Below are 13,271 nucleotides of genomic sequence, written 5' to 3'. Positions count from 1 at the left end.
TCAGTTCCTAACCAGCTGTATTCAAAGATCAGTGCTGAGCTTCCAAGCATTCACTGAAATCTGTATGTATTTCAAAAATACTTTTACAAATTTTGAGGGAAGATTGCTTACAACAAACTGAGAAAAAAAGTTCAAATAAATATATGCCCAAAAATCCTTCATTTTAGAGTTATTAATGAAAGTTTACAATTTAGGTGATTGGAGGACATCAATAAACAAATGCGTACTAAATACTTGAAATGTCCTCCTCTTCCTTCTAAGGTTTATTTGTATGCTTCGAACTATCAACTGTCACACCTTTTCAAATACTCATTGATGGTTTTGAATGGTTTTGCAGTCTTCCACGACATTTTGGTAAAGAGTTTCTCCATCAGGGTGGTCTGCTGCATAGACCAATTGTTTAAGATGCCCTCAGAGATAATAATTCAAAGGATTGAGGTCGGGGGGAATGTGCAAACCACAGAACTGGTCCACCTCTACCTATCTATTGGTCATGGTAGATACCAGGCAGCGCAACTCGAACACTGAGATTAAAACATGCTAGAGGTGCATCATAAACCATATGTTTCTTCTTATTTGGAGGGGCACATCGCCTGGTAGGTCTTGAAGAGTGTTCTGAATAAAGTCCTTGTTGACAGCAGCTGTAAGACGTACTGGGAGAACACATGGCCCTACAAGCAGCCACCTACAATTCCAACTCTCACACACAACTGATGCTGATGTCTAGCCTGTTCTGTAGCATGAGCATTGCAATTGGCCCATATATGTTAGTTGAGGAAGTTCGTTATTTCATCTCTTCCAAACATTGCCTTATCTGTAAACAAAACTGAAAAGACAAACAACAGATTGGTAGTTTGTACAATGAACCTCCAAAAAAGTTCTCCTTTGGTGGATTATCAGCATGCTAAGGCCCTACTCATGTTGGAGATGATACAAATAGACGAGTTGCTCGTGAAGTACATTATATGCTGAACTTGGTGCTGTACCACATTCTAGGTCCACTTGTCTTGCAGCAATAACTGGCTCTTCTTTGAAAGCCCATAGAGCGTGGTCTTTCTGGACAGACATACAAGCAACATGCTGTCGTCCTGGGTCCATAGTCTTTGGTGCCGTGGATCGTTTCTCTGCAACGCAACAGTACACATTACCAAAGAATGGATGACTCGGCTGTCTTCAGTCTGGAAACACCAACTAATACTGCTGTGCAGCCTCATGAGCACTAGAGTTTGTGCGATCATACATAAATGTCACATCTGCCAGCTCACAAAATGAATATCCTGCCATATTTGAATGGAACACTGTCAGTTAACTCACTGTCTGTAGTAAATGCACACTATGAGCACATTGAAGGCAGATGAAAGAAGAAGGTAAACAAGCTGCCCTGGCAGCACAATGCCATCCAGGATACAATGAGTCGGATGGGAACATAGATAAGTGAAGTTGTAGGCTGCAAAGCCATTGAATGTAAACTTTTATTGACAACTCAAAAATGAAAGATTTACAGCTGTCTGTTTAGATAATCTGTTCCTTGTTTTGGTGTGAGCAACCTGTCCCATAAGATTGTAAAAGTATTTTTGGAACAGCCTGTATAAATATACGATCAGTTAAAATTCTACTTTAACCCTCAAGGAAACATACTGTTTTTCATAACGGAAGCATGCACTACGCACTTTGTACACGTGTAAAGAACAGCAATTTTATGTTACCAAGGTAAACATGTATGAGCAAAATCACAGTTTGATCCTAGTTTAACTAAACAACAATAAAATAAATTCACATTATATGAGCTATATCACTGTTCAATTAAATAGTGATACAATAAAATTCCATTATATCACTTGGTTGCAGTGTACAAGTGTAACCCTACACTAATTACCTACTTGAAACATTAAACTGCGCAGTTGCATTAGATCCTTGCCAACCACTTATTTGACTACTAATTGTCTTGTAGATAACTGCCTCAGTGTGGGATTGTTGCGCTAACTCAAAATCTGGGTCATTTTCTTGGATGGATCGTAAAAGTGTTTCTCACCATGCTCACCTTTTATTTTATATTGCAGCAGCTCATGTGGTTGTATGACGATACAGTGTGTAACTGTTTTAGCTGAATCAGTAATAAAGGAATAGAAATGGTTCAGAATTGTAAAACAGCAGTGGAATGGTACAGGCAATGTTTTTTGTGATTGGTGCTCTTTATACATAGACGTGCCCACTCAAGGGTTAATAAAATGGTTTCCTGATGACTCCCCGAGCCAAACTGACTATTCATTAAACTATGTATCTCCACATTGGAGTGAGTCTTTCATCAACTTCATTATTTTTGTAAACATTGATGCGATGGTAAGAGAGGCTCAATTTTTATGGAGTTTATATCCTGTTAGGTGGCACGTGCTGTGCACTGCTCACTCACAAGTCGCATCGGTGATTGTGACAACAAAATGAACAAATTATTTTGCAACAGGCCACTAGGGGTAGTGGTATGTTGTATGAAAATAGTCAGACATTTAGCAAGTAGCCCTTGACAACTTCTAAACATTTTCTAACAAAGTTCAGATTCACTCAGTGGAATACGTGTTTTGTATAATGGGAAAAGAGATTGGTAATGAAACCAAAAAGATCTATATAAGCTGCTATAAGACCATCAGTTCAGTGTTGAAATGGTGGTTACTTGCTGCATAATTTGTACTTTGCATTGACAGTTCTACATATATATGCTGAACCTAATGTTGTAAAGTATCTCCAATTTATTGCACTTTTTTTTAACACAAGCTATACATAAGATTGTTGTCATGAAAATTTTTGTTCTCTGTATTTACACAGTATCACCAGGGAATGTTGATCAAGTGCTAGATCGGCCATTACTCAGCCAAGCTTACTATGCAGTTGAAGCAGCTGGTCCACAAGGTGTTAGTCAGCTAGAGCTTGCTGCAGTAATGGGCATGTCAAAACTACAGTCTAGAACAGTATGTAGAAACCTATTACGGACGGGTTTGATAGTAACATTTATGAATGACATAGGGAGACAGAGAGTATCCAGGTAATATAACTGCTTTCTTATTAATATGAAAAGTTGACGTCATTTGAAGTTGTGAAGCAGATGTGAATTGGTATTAATTATATGTTACAGTGCTTAAAATGATACAGATTTGTATTTTATAACAATCTCCATATCATTATCTGTATTTAATTTTGTGTTAAACATGATTATTTATAAAAGAGAGGAATGAGTAGTATTTGTTCTGTAATGTCCAACTATGCAAGGAAGAAACTGCGTCCACAGCTTTTGTTTACATGTACTGGTGTCTCATTTTGTCTTGTTTTGATTCGTTTCATTAATGTAATGCGTTGCAAGAACTCAGGATTTAAGAATAGTAACAGTCAAGGGCATCCACATAAATGTATGTTGGGGAGGGGGCACGGTGGGGGGGGGGGGGGGGGGGGGGGGGATCAGATTATAAAATTGCCATTTTTTTGTATATTTGAACTGATCAGTTTGAAGACATGTCGTGTCACAAGAATTAAATTTTGCAGATGATACAAAAAACTTATTGTATCCCAGCAAATTGATGGTTATTCACTCAATATTTGTTATCAGTAGATTAATTGTGCAGTGTAACTTCATGTGTTATCAAAATGGTACATGTATTCTGGCAGTTTTTGGTGACTAGAGGAAGCAATGTGGTGCTGGTGTGCAAGGCTCACATGTCCCCTTCATCATTGGACTTACTTGGATGTGCTTTGCCGATCTTCTCAGGATAGTCAGCTGTGACAATCTGCCCAACTTCCTCTCCAAGATATGATGCTGTTTGGAGGAATTTTCTCTACTCTTAAAATGATTGCATACACTCAGGATACTTTTAAATCAACCCTACTATGTTTCACTTCCACAAACAGAACATCACACAACAGTTTTCTCATAAATGAATCATATTTCATATATCCAACGATTCGTGGTCCATCAGAAAGTATTAATTACTTTTACAATAAATACAGTTCCATAAATCTCTCAAGGTTCTCATAACTCCACCCTCTTCAACTCTAGAGAGTCAGTAAGTAAGTAAGTCAAAAGTTTCTTTTCTTTTCTTTTACATAATTCAACTGTTCACAATAATGACTGACGTAGGACCATCACGATGTAAGGCGCGCTTGCTCCTAGTGCTGGGCATGTAAGTTCTGTAGTGAGCGCGGCAACCACTTGTCCACATCGATCAACCGTCCACCTTGTGGCATTCTGTTGACATACATCTACCCTGCGCACACAGAAAACCGGTGCAAGGTACACACACTCACGTTTCTCACGCTCATACATAAAATATTGGGTGTTCGAGATGGTGAAAAGCGGAGGGTCTCTAGAATTTGCATTTAAATTCTCGGGGCAATACTTATCCCTCCCCTTAGCTTGACCACTTGATATTTTATACATATTTAATTTGTACATTGACATCAGTTACTCCATAATTCTAGATATATATATATATATATATATATATATATATATATATATATATTTTTCATAAGTTCTTGAACTTCACAGGATAAGCACCCTCTTTCAATTCCACTCTTAAATTACAGGTGTAATGGACCCTTAAACATTTTATCCTTTACCCTTAATCCTTCATGCTACTCCTTCCTTTGTTCATACGGACTAGTACTATCCTATACAGCTTTATGTTGTCTGGAGGAACTCTGTAGAAAATTTATGAGCCTGGTCTTTCCAACATCCATAAATCTTTATAATGCTAGAGGCATTAAGAATTCAAAATTACCACAGTAATTCCTACCAAACAAGTGATTTCTATCACTATACTGCCCTTTGTCCCTTAGGGACAGTACTTATCCCTTACTTATGGGTTGAATCTATGGGTAACCTTTCTCCTATATTCTACAGTACTGGTCAATCCCCTTCTTGGTGCCCCTGCTCGCCCAGTTTAGGTCAGCCTCTCTTTGGTCTGCCTATATGCCCTTTTTTCCCTTCACTAAAAGCTGGGTGCCCCCTCCCCCCTTTATCCTTTGTGAGTAGGCCCAATGGTTCATCGCCCTAGTATGCATCTTCATGTATACTATCACCAAATATCATCCGGTAAAATTACAAAATCTACTTCAGTCTTCAACATTGCTCATTAATACTTCATTTCATATCCTAGAGTCCTCCCTTACTTTTCAACCTCTCTACCATAACTCTGTATACCATTTGTTACTTATCATATATACTGAGGTTATCAAAAGGGTATACTATCTTTACTTAGGTTATCAGAGAGTCCCACTATTCAACAAGTTGTCAAGTCCTTATTTATATACATACATATTTTTAGAATTAGTCAATGTAGAACCATCACCTATAATACCACGTGCTCATACTTTCCCATGTGCACGTACTTTCCCCTACAACACTTGATGGTTCTTACAAGCTCTCAAATTGTACTTTTCTTGTCTGTGTCTTTGTGTTTCTTTGTTTGTATACGTATGGGTAGTCGTGCAGCCTGATTCTTTGGCCTGCTTATGTAAAATAAGTTGAAGATTATAGAAAACCACAGAAATTGAGAAGGGCTTTAGTGATAGAAGTGTGTGCATATGGAAAGAGGGAAAGATAGACCGGTACTCAAATGAGAAGTAACAAAGGAAAAAATGGAGATGGTTGCAAAGATCGAAGAAGTGAAAGAAGATAGCCCGAAATACAGGAAAACCCTTCCCACCCCCCTTCCCCAGGATTCTTATGTCGCTGGTACTTGAGTGAGAAGCCAGAGGAGGTATGATGTTAAACGTCTCCTACAGGACGGACATTCTCACCTTTGTCTGAAAGGTGTGGTGTGGGGTGTGTGTGTGTGTGTGTGTGTGTGTGTGTGTGTGTGTGTGTGTGTGTGTGTGTGTGTGTGTAGTGTTAGTCATGTTTGTACCTACACTACTCACCATTTCCAAAAGTGATACAAACCCTCCCATTTATCTTATATCTCACAAAAGGTATAAAATTATTCTATAAAAATAGAAAATTATACACTAAGATAACATAATTGTTTAGTCATTCAGTTTATCCTATTTTTCATACACACATAAAGTACTTAATTCAGTTTTTGATGTCTAGATATTACTTTGCTTGAATAGTACCATGATATTACCTTTAGACTAGTACTATTTTCTATTTGTTTCATTCCATTTTAAGAGATCATTGTTCATTCGTGATTCTCTTAAATTAGTCACTATCATGTAGTCATATTCAATCACTTAAATACTGATGTGATAGGATAGTTTAAGAGGTTATGAATAGATTACAGAATAGTTGAAGATTTGAAGGGACTTTGGTGTAGGAAAACTAATGTGGAAGTAACACCGAAAACAAATCTGGAACCAACAGTCATCACTCCGCCCATTAACACAATATGTTAACGTCCCTGGCAAATATACCACTTTATACCCTTAACATTATATTTCCCTTTTCCTTCTCCTGTTGTAGGATCCACTAAAAATAAGGTTTTTGGGTGTATTACCGATTGTACTTGGTAAGGCCCCACATATTTTTGAAAAAAATTGTGTTTCTTTCTTCGGGGCAGAGCTCTGAAGATGCTGTTGTACTAGAACTAGGTCATCAACCTTATACTGAGGTTCGATAGCCTTCTTGTTATGTTTACTTACTCATTGTTGTGCTCTCTTAACTAAGTTCTTAGCAACTACCGTTTGATTCAGTTGGTAATCAGTAGTAGGTTGTTCTGGCCAAGTAAAGCATTTAATAAGAGGTTCACCTACAAAGGGTTTACCGATTACTTCCAAAGGTGTTAGTCCAGTTGATAAATGTGGTAATTCATTTAAAATAAGCTCAAAGTTTCTAATTTTTGTTGCCCATGACATATGTTCTTTATAGCAGCATGTGCGGCGTAATTTCCCAATTTCTTTCATAACCCCTTCACATGGGTTAGAAGATGGATTATAGTTGGAGATTAATATTTGACTAATATTTTCCCAAGCTAGAAATTCTTTCAATTCGTTACCAGTGAACTGTGGTCCATTGTCGGAAAGGAACCGCTTCGGTTTTCCTACATCGAGAAAGTATTGTTGTAGACAGTGTATTATCGTTGGTGTGTTTGCTTTCTTAATAGGGTACAATTTAACATACTTCGACCAACATTCTGTGAGGACAAAAATGTAAGCCAGCCCTCCCTTTCCTTTTGGAATTGGTCCAAAGAAATCTACAGCTGTTAGATCATGCAACACTTTAGGAATAATTGGATATATTTTGTATTTAACGTGAGTGTTATCCTCTTTTATCATCTGACAAGTTTTAATGGCCGATGCTATTCTATGTCCTAGCTTTTTAGAGTAATAGAACTTATTCATGTGTGAAATACATTTCTTTATACCGAAATGTCCATACCCCTTATGAATGCACCACACTAACTCATCTTCTACTAAATTCGGTATGCACAACTGCCAATGTTGGGTTGTCTTATTTTCTCTCCAGAACAAATTACGTCCTATAATCTTCCACTATCCATCTTGATTACGAGGCAGTGACTTCCTAACACATATAGCGAATATATCTGTAAAATAAGGATCATGTTGGATGTTATTTGTTATTTTCTGAGCCAATTCTTGCACCCTGTTAAGTGGATATTACAACATTAAAAAATTAATCATAAATATTACGCCAGGTCCTTTTGTACATTTTAGTTCTTTTATGCCCACTGGTAGCCAAGACAAAGCATTGGGTACAGTATTCTCAGAACCCTTTATATACTAGATTTTAATGTCATATTGTTGAAGAAACAACATCCGCTTTACACTTTCAAATGCATTATGTGCCTCTTGGTCCCAACTCCGTAGTATTCCTTTCCATAATAAATGCAAAAGTCGAGGGTCGTTTAACTCTTGACTTTGTATATAGCATCTGTAATACCCTCCATTCCAAGAAATCCCTTCAATTGTCTTATGGTTCTAGGTCGTGGGCACTCTTTAATAGCCTCCATACCTTCTGGATCAGGCTTAATTCCTTGTACATCTATGATGTGTCCCAAAAATTTTAGTTCTTGCCTTGCAAAGTGTGATTTAGACAATTTTATTGTAATACCTCTTTTTAAATCTTTTTAGGGTTTTCCTCAAGGTCAGGCAATGCATGTCCCAGGTGGGTGATATTATCAGTATATCATCTACGTATATGATTAAATCCTTTAATAACGCTCTTCCTAATGCTTCGTCTAACGCACGTATGAATAATGATACCGAGATATTTAGTCCAAATGGTAACACATTAAAATAATAGGATTTCCCATCAAATAGAAATGCTGTATATTTCCTTGAATGTGGATGTAACAGGATTTGCCAATACCCAGCAGTCAGGTCCATCGAGCTAAAATACTGTGCTTTCTCAAATTTGGATAGTAACTCATCGATGTTAATAGGTTCATCTCTTACAGTTTCTATATGTTTATTTAGGGTGCACGCGTCCAGTATTAGCCGCACACCTCCTGTAGCCTTTTTCATTACTACCAAAGGATTATTTATAACACTCGTACTGCGCTCTGTTATTTTATTGCCTATCATTTTACTGATCTCCTCCTTAACCGCTACCCTTAAGCTTACCGATATCGGCTATGGCTTACAAAAAAATTGAGTATCATCTTTGATCTTAAATTTAAATACATAGTCACTAATACTACCATAAAATACCATTTCATATTCTAATAGGATTTTGGTTAAATCTGATTTTTGGTCATTGGTTAATATTGGGGATTCATTCACTTTATTTTTTATGTCAGCTCGATGTGATGCTTGACCTGCGTTTTCCATCTCTGGTGACAATTGCGCTGTCACTGTTAATCGTAAACGCTGGTGATTAGTTGTTTGTTTATCAATATAACTGTCTGTTATAAACTTAACACAATATGTATCCTCACTTAATCTAAAATAAAGACAACTCTCTTTAAAATTCAGTATGACGTTAAATTCTGACAGCCGATCTAGGCCAAATAATACCTCTCTATTGTTATCCACCACTAAAAGTGACTGACAAAATGGGACATTCACAATGTTGCAGTTTACCTGAGTCTCATGTTTACTCTTTGTTCCCGTAATACCTACTATGTATACTCCTGTTACTGATAATAGTGGTAAGTTATGTTTAGTTCTTAATATATTAAAGAATCCCCTAGAAATAGTGACACTTCACTACCAGAATCAATAAATATATCAACTTCAAAATCTTCTACTTTTCCAACTATAATCGGTTGTGGATTAATTGTAGCTATGCCAGGTTCCTCAAGTAGTAATCATTCTTTTCTTGGTACTTTATGTGTAAAGTAAGCATATTTATTATGAGGTAGGCTTTCTAATGTATTTCCACAACCTGGGCCCTGGCCCTGGATCCAGATAGCACAATGTTTTCCTCATTATTGGTAATTACTGGCTGGTTGCCGAATAGAGGTATTACATTTTCATTTTGATCTCTATTATTACTAGGTACAAATTCTTGTGTAGTTACTGGGCCTATATTCGAAGGTGGATGTCTTTTTTGATAATTATCATTACCACTATTCCTAATATACCAGTGTACTCTAGCCAAATTAGTTTCAAGTCTTTTAAAATTGCTATTGCTATTATTATTATTATTATTATTATTATTATTATTATTATTATTATTCCTTCTGTAGGTCTGATTCTCATTTTGATGCATGTTCTCATTTCAGTCTTTATTTATTGCATCAAGTGCGTCTATAAAAGATAATAATTCTTCTACTGTCTTCCACCCGTACATAATATGTCTTTCCTAGCATAAGTGGGTAATCGCCTTGTCAAAATTCTTGCCAATCCCTCTCCCTCTATGGGTTCATCTAAATATTTTGCCCTTGTTAAATGCCAGTCAAAATATTTTCTCATCGTACCCCATGTATTGTTATAATACTTTGGGTCCCACAAATCAGACATTAACTTTTCTTGGGCACTTGTTGACCAATACTTATCCTTAAACCTTTTCTGAAAGTCTGCCCAAGATGAGAAATTATCTATATTCACTGTGCCCCACTCTGAGGCCTCTCCTAGAAGGTAACTTACAGCAAATTCTATCCTTTCTTGCGTCTTCCCAATTCTTCGGCAAGACTTGATTAAATCGTTTCAAGAAATGAGTTGAGTGTACGCCTCCATATGGTTTAAATTTGGGAAATTGTCTGGAAAATCCAGAATTTGCTCCCCATTGTAAATCTGTCACCACCTCGCTAGTCAACACTACATTCAGAGAAGCCACTCTTTTCTCTATCTTATCCTGTATAAGTTAAAACTCTTTCCACAAATCGTCCATGCCTCTCTTAGTATCATTAAGTTCTGAAGCTAAATGTGATGGAATGTTGTCTGGGTTTACCTTCTCGGCAACTTTTCTATTGATTATTTCGTCTACCTGTTCCTACAGATCACTTATATTTATGTTGTCTGAGGTTGCTAGCTTTTCTTTAAAATTTCTCTCCACATCATCGATTCAAGTGTTGACACCTGCAATTTGCGATTGGGCAATAGGGATCAGCTTATTCTGTCTTTCTACGCTATCGTTTAAGGTATGCAGTCTTTGTTTCACTGCATTACACACACTCTGAAGTGACCCTAATTTTTCATTTAATTCAGACTCTATATTGTTACACTTATCTTCAATATCAAATTCTAATTTCTGGGTCAACTTCTAAAATTGATCATCCTGCTTTTGGCTAAAATCCGTAAACATTTGATTCATTTGGACAGTTAAAGAATTACTTAATTCATTCTTTAAATCTACTTGTAAATTTTCCATTTTATCATTTAATACATCAAACTTAGAATTCAAAGCTTCACCCTGTGCTCCCAGTTTTTCACTTGAAGTTGTACTTATTTCATTTCTCAAAAAGATAATTTGAGCAGTTGAAGGTGCACTCTGGCCATCTATTTTTTCACTTAAAGTTGTACTCAGTTCTCTCAATGAAGCATTTTGTGGATATAGTTCTTGTCTTAAAGAAGCTGAATCTGCTCTCTGTTCTTGTCTGTGGTTATCTAATTTAAGGCTTAGTGCTTTAATTAAATTTGCTACCTCAGTCCAGCCTGGCATTTCCTTTGTTACTGTCATTGCCATGGCTGGCTCTGAAGTTTCCCCAACTTTCTGAATATTATCTACCTCTCTATTTTTCTTCGACCTAGTGATCATCTAACCTAAAATACAATATTGTGTACAATAAATACACCCACAGTTTATTGTCCCGCAGTTCTTTCAACTTTACCAAACAGTTATTAGTTTTCGCTCACCCATCGTAGAGGTGTAGGCTGCGTCGGTGACCAGGCGTAGAATCGGCACCAGTTAACAGCACGGGCACCGGCAGCGTTGAACATTGGTTGCAGTGTCGGCATCGGCGAGCGGCCGCGAAGTCAGCAATGGTGAACAGCAGTTGCAGTCATCGACGGCGGCTGGTTTCGGTGTTGTTGGCAGGATACTGCATTGGCGTCAGGTGGGTCACATATGTGTGGCGACTGCTTACTTCCCCACTGAACTATTCTCTTGACATCATTACTTTTTCCCGTTTTATATTGTGTTGCATTCGCAATATTCTTCCTTTGGTTTATTAGACACCACACAATTACTCGAAAAGGTTTCTCAGTCTTGTTACTACTGGTTGCTATGGCAACTCTCAATATCTTCTTATTTACTTCAAAAATTCCTCCTTTTCGAGTCCTGATCACGTCGGTCACCACATTCTGGCGGTTTCCTGCGACTAGAGGAAGCAGTATGGTGCTGGTGTGTAAGACTCTCATATTCCCTTCATCATTGGACTTACTTGGAGGTGCTTTGCCAATCTTCTTCTCAGGATAGTCGGCTGCAACAATCTGCCCAACTTCTTCTCCGAAGATTTGATTCTGTTTGGAGGAATTTTCTCTACTCTTAAAATGATTGCGTGCACCCAGGATACTTTTAAATCAACCCTACTATATTTCACTTCCACAAACACACCACCACATAACAGTTTTCTCATAAATGAATCATATTTTGTAAGTCCAATGATTCACAGTCCCTCAGAAACTATTAATTACTTTTACGATAAATACAGTTCCAAAAATCTCTCAAGGTTCTTGCAACTCCATCCTCCACAACTCTAGAGAGTCAGTAAGTAAGTAAGTCAAAAGTGTCTTTTCTTTTCTTTTACATAATTCAACTGTTCACAATAATGACTGACATAGCACCATCACGATGTAAGGCGCACTTGCTTCTAGTGCTGGGCATGTAAGTTTTGTAGTGAGGGCAGCAAACACTTGCCCACATCGATCAGCCGTCTACCTTGTGGCATTCTCTTGACACACGTCTGCCCTACGCACACAGGAAATTGGTGCAAGGTAGACACACTCCCATTTTTCACACTCATGTGTAAAATATCAGGTGTTCGAGATGGTGGGAAGCGGAGGGTCTCTAGAATTTGCATCAAAAATTCTTGAGGCACCACAGTATCCAACAAAATGATTGCTAAGTTAGGAATTAAAGCATTAAACTCTAAGAGTACAGAGTATGGGGGAAGGGACCATGGATGGGCCGGGCGGGTGGTGGTGGAGGAGTTGGGGGGGGGGGGGGGGGGCAGCAGCAAGGAGGGCCCCATATCGCCCTTTCCATCCATCCATCTTTTGGATGGCTAGTGTAACAGAGTAACTATTGTATGATGTGAATGTACACTCATTGTCACAAAGAAAGACCCAGTCAGCTTAGTGCAAATTGGGTGCAAACTTTTGCACAACTGGCTGCACACTTGGGGAGCATGGGTAAGGCCATGACATTATGCCTATAAGTTGATATAAGAAGGCTTTCGACGGCCACTATGGTCAGCATGACAGTGGGTAGTGACACTAGAGCACCATCTGAAAGTACTCTATGACCAGGCGACACATTCAACAGTGCCCAGCTAGGTGAGTTTGAGAGGGGCTGCTTTGTGTGGCTGTGGGAGGCTGCTTGTGCTATCATCATAGTCTGTGCCACACTGGTCATATGGGCACCCCCACTGCCAATTGTTGGCAGCAATAGATGCAGGAAGGCCTGTAAGCATCACATTTAGGATCTGTATGTTTGACACACTCCACAAGGATGGAGGACCATCAGATCAGCCTCCACACACAAACACATCAAAGGGCAAAGATAGGGGCCATTCAGTGAACTGATCTGCTTTCTATGTTACATCACATGAGTGCAAGTACCATTGGCAGGCCTTTGCAAGTCACAGGGATCACCGCATGCCAACCGATACTATGACTGCCGCTCACATGCCTGCAGCATCGTGCCCAACTCATCGAGGTCG

At 38.2% G+C, this 13,271-nt stretch overlaps 1 protein-coding gene across 1 annotated transcript in view; it reads left to right on the top strand.

Annotated features, from left to right (window-relative positions):
* Positions 1-13,271, top strand: part of LOC126161840 (general transcription factor 3C polypeptide 1) — a 359,490-nt gene that overhangs the window by 96,074 nt on the left and 250,145 nt on the right. Inside the window, exon 8 of the mRNA XM_049917946.1 lies at positions 2,821-3,037. Within this exon, the coding sequence (XP_049773903.1) occupies positions 2,821-3,037 (217 nt within the window). The remainder of the gene's footprint in view (positions 1-2,820; positions 3,038-13,271) is intronic.

The sequence above is a fragment of the Schistocerca cancellata genome, chromosome 2 (assembly GCF_023864275.1).
Source record: "Schistocerca cancellata isolate TAMUIC-IGC-003103 chromosome 2, iqSchCanc2.1, whole genome shotgun sequence".
In the NCBI taxonomy this organism is placed as follows: Eukaryota; Metazoa; Arthropoda; class Insecta; order Orthoptera; family Acrididae; genus Schistocerca; species Schistocerca cancellata.
Note: the sequence above shows the minus strand (reverse complement) of the source record. Positions and strands in the feature narration are given on the sequence as shown.